The sequence below is a fragment of the Hyposmocoma kahamanoa genome, unplaced genomic scaffold (assembly GCF_003589595.1).
Source record: "Hyposmocoma kahamanoa isolate Upper Pololo Valley unplaced genomic scaffold, ASM358959v1 86777, whole genome shotgun sequence".
Taxonomy (NCBI): Eukaryota; Metazoa; Arthropoda; class Insecta; order Lepidoptera; family Cosmopterigidae; genus Hyposmocoma; species Hyposmocoma kahamanoa.
The window spans coordinates 8,461-15,725 of record NW_020654359.1 but is presented as its reverse complement, the minus strand read 5'-3'; the positions used below and the strand labels follow the sequence as shown (position 1 = coordinate 15,725).

The following is a 7,265-nucleotide window of genomic DNA, read 5'->3' as shown; positions in this document are numbered from 1 at the left end:
ATTTAGTTTGATTCCACTTAGATCTTCTAATTAGAATAGAGTCGAAAGTCTTACCGTGCTCCGTAACTGTACAAACTTTACCTGCACCTCTAAATTAAGGTGTATTCCACTTAGGCCCGGTATTTATCGAAATATTCCACTAATTTCATGTAGTGGAGAAATAAACAAACACCCTCTCATAACATCGCATTAGGAAGACCCTATTTCTGCCGCCAAGCAGTAATGTTAGCATTACTGCGTTCCGGTTTAGAATGGTAAGGGTGCTGGTGAAATTACAGGCACATGGGACTTGTCAACTTATGTCTCAGGGTGACGGGTGCAGTGGCACTGCCTTCAGATCTCTGAGGGTAGTGCCACTCTGAATCTGAGAATCTGAGGATTTAAAGCTCTGAGTGACACTGCACCTGTTATGGACAGGCGTGTATCTTACTATCAGGCGCACGACTTGTTCGTCCCGTCACTTGATATAAAGGACAACAACCAGAAATTACACCTAAACTCACGAGAGAAATAACTGTAAGGCTGGGATTTCTGCGCAGCCCAGCATGGTGACCGTTCGGCCACGGAGTAATCAAATCAAAAGTCAAGTGATGGGAGAAGGATTGCTTCTTGCTTGAGAGGTTTACGCTTCGAACGCTTGCGGCGATAAGTACCTATGACAATCAATTCCTAAGTTGTATTACCTATAAAAGTTTAGTAGCAATACTTCTCATCAATAGTGAAAGTAAACATAATGATTAAGTTTACATGTTGAAGTCAATAGCTGCTTGTGTGGTGTGATACGGCCTAAACCCTCTCCTCAGAAGGGTCTCGTGCGCAGTAGTGTGATGTACAATGTGTTAACGTGGCAATATTAAAGCTTTCATAATTGTAACTTTATCATTGAAAAAAAAAAAACCGGTCTCAAAAGTTTGCATATCGGCTTTTTCCGATTTCCACGGGATCCCCTCATCACATTCTGACTTTGTACATTTTATACTTTTTTTTGTCGTCATTGTGGCGTTTACGCTACTTAGTATAGGGATAGCTCAATGAAACAACATGTGTTTACTTCACGTACACGTGCGATACGTCCGCTTACACCACTGTCTAGTGTCGTAGTGCGGGAACGGCGCGGCGGGCCGCAGTGTAACTTATATTGTCTAATGTCTATGACACAATTACGTGCATACACTACATCTCTCCCTTTCAATAAAATTAATACAAATTTTAACAATGTGTACTTTCACTTTACTTTTATAATCATTACTAACTGTCACAATCTACTTAATAAACCTAAAGCATTTTACATTGTTCTTCATTGTGTCCGAATTTACCACCTTGACCTTACTCGTCATTATGAATCTGCTATTGCCTCTCTACTTTCTTTTGTCCTTCTTAATTCTTGACTTGTCTAGCCATTTCCCACTTGCATATTTCTTCTTTTGCATATATAATTGCATATGGGGTGCTATTATACATCATAAGGTAGTTAATACAGAAGATCGTTCTTCCAGGCGGAGTTTTGGCATGTACTTATTTTAAAACGTTTAATTTGTCGCGGTTTTGTTTTACGATCTCGCCGTTCGGTTGTGGCAAGTATGGTATTGAATTGTAAGTCTAATGCCAAATTCCGAGTGGAAAGATTTTAATTAGTAATGTTCGATTACGTGCCAAGTTTGGAGAAATGTAGAACCTTTACGATTTCCTGGAATAATTACGGATATCCTAATGCGACTGTAACAGTCAATTACGAGAAATATTATATAAACCTGGAAAATCAATAATTTATTAATTCACAGTTGCGTTGGCAATTTGCGTCTTTTCATAGGCACAGTAATTTCCGTTACTTATAAAATATTACAATTTTCACCTTATGGGGCACTCAGGGTGTTTTCACTCCTTCATATTTGTTATTGTATTCGACTAATATTTACAGGCACTATTTGTTGTCGTGTAGTCGGATTTATCAATATCATCCGTATTTGTTGAAAACATATTTTCTTTTAGATGTTGCTGATTGTACTTTATAATTTCCAACATCACTACTTAATGATAATTACCATATTAATGCAAACAACGCTGGGAATGTTGTTATGAATCAGTTTTTTTGAAAGGACAGAATAAACCAGTTCAATGAGTAGGTATGTAGTATTTTAATATAGTGACAAAGTCAAAGTCAAAGTCAAAGATTATTTATTCCATAGGTAAAATAAATTTACACTTGAAAACGTCACATTTAAGCTACTGCTCGTTCACTACGCTGACCTCCCTGAGAAGAACGAGCAAGAAACTCTAGGAACCGCTCTTTTCAAATAAACTTAAATGCTACATACACTTTGAATCAAATTTGTGTGGATTCTGGAGCCATGTCGTCTTTCCATACATCTTTATCTAACACGTAGTCTTCAATTTTGTAATATGATTTTTCGATCAAAATATTTTTAATGTAGTTTTTAAACTTAGGAAATGATAAACTTAATATATGCTCCGGAATCTTATTGTAAAAACGTATACAGTTCCCCATAAAAGAGTTGTTTACCTTGGTTAAACGAAATCGTGGTACCATGAGTTTGGATTTAGCTCTAAGGGTAACATTATGGATAATATCTTCTTTCTTTATAGATTTTAAGACTTTCGTGGTTATTCACTAAATGATGACCATGGAGCGTGCAACCGTTCCGAAATATCGGGAAAATAAAAAGAAGTCATACCGTGGTAAGAAATCTTCTTTCTTATTGAAATTATGTATATTTTTACGGGCATATAAAATATTTGAGTAAATGTACTGTGATGCCACAGTCATGATACCAGTCTCCTTAAACTTTTCTCTGAGAGAAACCCGAGAACCTAGACGGTACACAGAACGAATCGCTCGTTTTTGCAATACAAATATGGTTTGAATATCTGCCGCTTTACCCCACATGAGAATCCCGTAGGACATTATACTATGCAAGTAACTAAAGTAAACTAGTCTAGCAGTACTAACATCGGTAAGCTCACGTATTCTGCGGACTGCGTATGCAGCGGAGCTTAATCTACTGGCCAGGGAAGATATATATATATGGATACCATTGAAGTTTACAATCTAAGGTCACTCCCAAGAAGACTGCTTTATTAACAAAGTCTAACTTTTCTCCGTTTATTTCTATGCTTGGACTAGTCGATTTTACGTTAGGTAATTCAAATTTAACACATTTCGTCTTCTTGGCATTAAGCAATAAATTGCGACTGAACTGTCGCGCGACCAAGTTACCTGTTGACTTAATAAATCTTTATAAAAGTTTTAATTATATATATAACGCTGGAAGTAATTATTAAACGTTCAGTGCCTTGCAAATGTCTAGTACAAGTGTTATTGAAGTGAAATTCCCGTATTTTCGACTACTTTCCAAAAAAAATTGTGACTTACAAGGAACAAAAACTCTTCACAAGTGACTTGCTATACAGTTTGCTAGTGCAGAAATAAATATTGCTGTGCCTTTAAGTAATGTATTTTAAACAATATGTGTACTAAATAAACCATTTAGTATTTTGATATGGAGAATTTAATAATTTCATTGTAAATTGACGGTAACATGTTTACAAAGTGACTTCAAATTTGTGGTGTTAATGATCGATTGATCTGTTAACGATCGTCCCCAAGGTGACTACTTTCAACGATTCATGAATGTTCTGAGTTAACTACTAATTTCGGCACAAGTGTACGACTAACGCGTGGACTAGCGGCTTAGTATGGTTACTGCGGTGACAGTGGACTAGAGTTCAAATCCCACATACTTTAAGACGACTTGTGACTTTTTTTTTAATTTTTTTATTATTATATTCTTTATTAATTGTTTTGTGTTTTTATTATTAATTTTTGTGTTGTTACCCGGAAGTAGCGAAAAAATTGTTCAATTGAAAAATTGTTTCCTTTTATTTATATTGTCATTTGCTTTTTTAACACTTAACTAGTTCTTGTGGGGAGTGGGATGCGTATTTGTCATCACCTGCGATAAGATAGGATAGGAAAACGCCTATTTGTTTAATATTAGCAATTAAGTATTTTATTTTTAAATTGACTCCCATTTATTCTAATATGGCCGAAAGATGTAATTTTATACACATATTTAATACTTTACCAGAGTGACATTTATTTTTAAATTATTGTATAATATTTATTAAGCTAATATTCTTTTTACTATAGTCATTTAATTGAATTGAAGTTTGAACTGATTTTTATTGTTCCATTATTTTTATAATTTTAATTAATATTAGTTATCCCATCAATTCATAACACTTTTTTTTTTACTGCTTTTCTAATGGTTGGTAATGATTGTATTACATTGATTTCTTTTTTGCTTTTGTTAATTTTATGCATTTATTGATATTATTATTTTTATTATTACAATAATTGAAGACATGTAACATTGACTTACAATTATATGTAAGGATCAACATGAGCAGCCCCTGTAAAATTAGGTGTCCTTATTGCCCGGGATCGCCCAAGTTGTACGTACAATCAAGGGGTCTTAGTGTGCATATTAGTCGAGCGCATAGGGATGTAGCCCATCGCAGAGTCGATAACTCGTCGGTTCCAGGTACTGGCTCTGGGGCGCGGACGGTCACTCACGGGGCGAGGAATCTTGCGGCTGGCAGGTTGTGTTATTTGATAGATGAGTGCCTGCGATCGAATGGTGTGGATGACTGGTTCAACTTATTATCTTTCCCTTTTTCGGCCTTGAGGGTTCCAGGTGATGAGGGGCGCAAATCATTAACCTCCAAAGTAAAGAATAATGTACTTAACGAAATTTTAAATTTTCCGGGTACTCAGTCAACACATAAACCGCATTCGACCTACCGTACCATAGAGGCTAAGGTGTATGACGGTGATTTGAGAGGGGCCGTCCGCTTACTGTTGTCGGACTCGTCGTTGGCTCCAGCGAATGATAATACCTTGAGAGCATTAGAAGACAAACATCCGTCTCCTTCTAGGCCCCTGAATTTTCCACCGGAATCAAGCCTCACGAGTCCCTCCTTATCTGTTACACCTACAGACGTGGCTATGGCTTTGGGGTCGTTTTACAATGGTTCAGCTGCTGGTCTTGATGGCTTGCGCCCTCAACATCTCAAAGAGCTTACATCACCTTCTGCGGTAGACAACGGTCCACGTTTACTAAAGTTGCTCTCCGATTTGTGCAATTTCCTTTTACGGGGTATGCTGAATTTGGAAGTGGCTCCTTACTTGTACGGTGCATCTCTTTGCGCCCTTTCGAAAAAGGATGATGGTATTAGGCCAATTGCCGTGGGTGGTATGTATCGCCGCCTAGTGGCAAAGCTTTGCTGTAGGTCAGTTAGAGACATAATGTCGACCCACCTTCAGCCGAGACAGGTGGGATTCGGGACGCCACTGGGCTGCGAGGCGGCGATACACGCCACCCGCTCTTTTGCGATGGGCCATGAGGGTACAGATACAGTGGTCGTCAAAATAGATATTAGGAACGCTTTTAACAGTGTGGAGAGAGATATTATTTTGTCGGAAATTTTGGAAAATGTGCCATCCCTGTACCCCTTTGTCTACCAGTGTTACTCGGTCCCCAGTAATCTTTTCTACGGTGAAAATTCCATCTTATCGCAAGTGGGTGCTCAACAGGACGATCCTCTGGGGCCTTTATTGTTCTGTTTGGCTATCCAGAAAATCATATCATCATTGGACTCACCATTGAATGTCTGGTACCTAGATGATGGCACTATTGGCGGAAGTCCAGAAGTGGTTTTGCAAGATTTAAAGAGACTCGGAGTAGCTTTGAAAGCTGTTGGTCTAGAAATAAATCCAAATAAGTGCGAGTTATTTAATTGTGGATTTATTAACGCGGACGTACTAGAAAATTTGATGGTTCTTTTGCCGGGCATCAAGCAGCTGGATAGGTCGTCTGTCAGCCTATTGGGTGCGCCAATATTTCCTGAGGGTGTCAGTTCTGCTCTTCAAACAAAAAGACTGGCACTTTTAGCTGCACGGGAACATTTGTCGCATCTGTCGGCTCATGTGGCGCTCGTCTTGTTGCGGAATTGTTTAGGGATGCCCCGAATGACTTATATATTGAGGACATCTCCCACGTGGCTTTTTGAGCGAGACGTGGCCCTTGTAGATGATGTACTCAGAGTTACGCTGGAGATAGTGCTAAACGTAAGTCTTACTCTACCACAGTGGTGTCAAGCTGCACTTCCCATTAGGCATGGTGGACTTGGAGTGCGTCGAGTGCAAGAGGTGGGGTTTGTGGCGTTTCTGGCTTCGTCTTATGGCTCTGCGGATCTCGTTGCTCGCATTTTAGCTCAAAATGGCAGCGGTATTCGCATACCATTCCAAGCAGAAGCTCTTACCTGGTGGTCAAGTCTTTGCCCAAGCGACGAGCACCCGGATAATCCTAGTTTGCAGAGAAATTGGGACGACGTTCTATGCAAACGAAGGTACAGTTCCTTGTTGGAGGGTGCTTCGGGTGCCGATGTGGCCCGTCTGAGAGCGGTCGCTAAATCAGAATCGGGAGCGTGGTTATATGCTTTGCCATCTCCCCAGTTGGGTACTTTGCTCGACAACACATCTTTAAGGATAGCAGTAGCTCTGAGATTGGGAAGCAAGGTTTGTGAACCACACCGCTGTGTGTGTGGGGCTATGGTGAGGGAGGACGGACACCACGGTTTGAGCTCCCAAAGGTGTGCGGGTCGTTTTCCCAGACACCATGCCATTAATGACATTGTGCGACGGGCGATGGTGTCGGCTAATGTCCCTTGCGTGCTCGAGCCCCCGGGCCTGAGTCGAATAGACGGTAAAAGGCCGGTCGGTTTGACATTGGTTCCTTGGCGGAAAGGTGTTGTCTTCTGTGGGACGCAACATGCGTAAGTACTTTTGCTGCGTCCCACATAAGACAAACTTCGCAGATGGCGGGTTCCGCGGCGGAAAGTGCCGCGAAACTAAAACACGCGAAATATTCTGCCTTGGAGCCTGTGTACGACTTTGTACCGGTCGCGGTCGAGACGGCGGGGCCTTGGGGTTCGGAAGCTCGGGACCTATTTAAAGAGTTGGGTCGCCGACTCAGAGACAGGGGCTGCGATCACCGCTCTGGGTCGTGGTTGGTTCAGCAGGTGTCCATTGCTGTCCAGCGAGGCAATGCTGCCAGTATAATGGGAACTTTTGCCCCGGGCACGATACAGGGCGGGACTTCTTTTTAAATTAAGTATATTTAACGTGAATCTCACTTTTTTTTGTATTAGATTACCTATTGACGAAGCCTTGTGCTGATCTTTAG

The 7,265-nt window shown here is 40.4% G+C and overlaps 1 protein-coding gene across 1 annotated transcript; it reads left to right on the top strand.

The window, feature by feature from the left end:
- The first annotated feature begins 4,420 nt into the window (after positions 1-4,420).
- On the top strand, positions 4,421-6,859 carry LOC113235001. The gene has a single exon (XM_026470522.1). The coding sequence runs from the start codon at positions 4,421-4,423 to the stop codon at positions 6,857-6,859; it is 2,439 nt and encodes an 812-aa protein (XP_026326307.1).
- Positions 6,860-7,265: the final 406 nt, after the last annotated feature.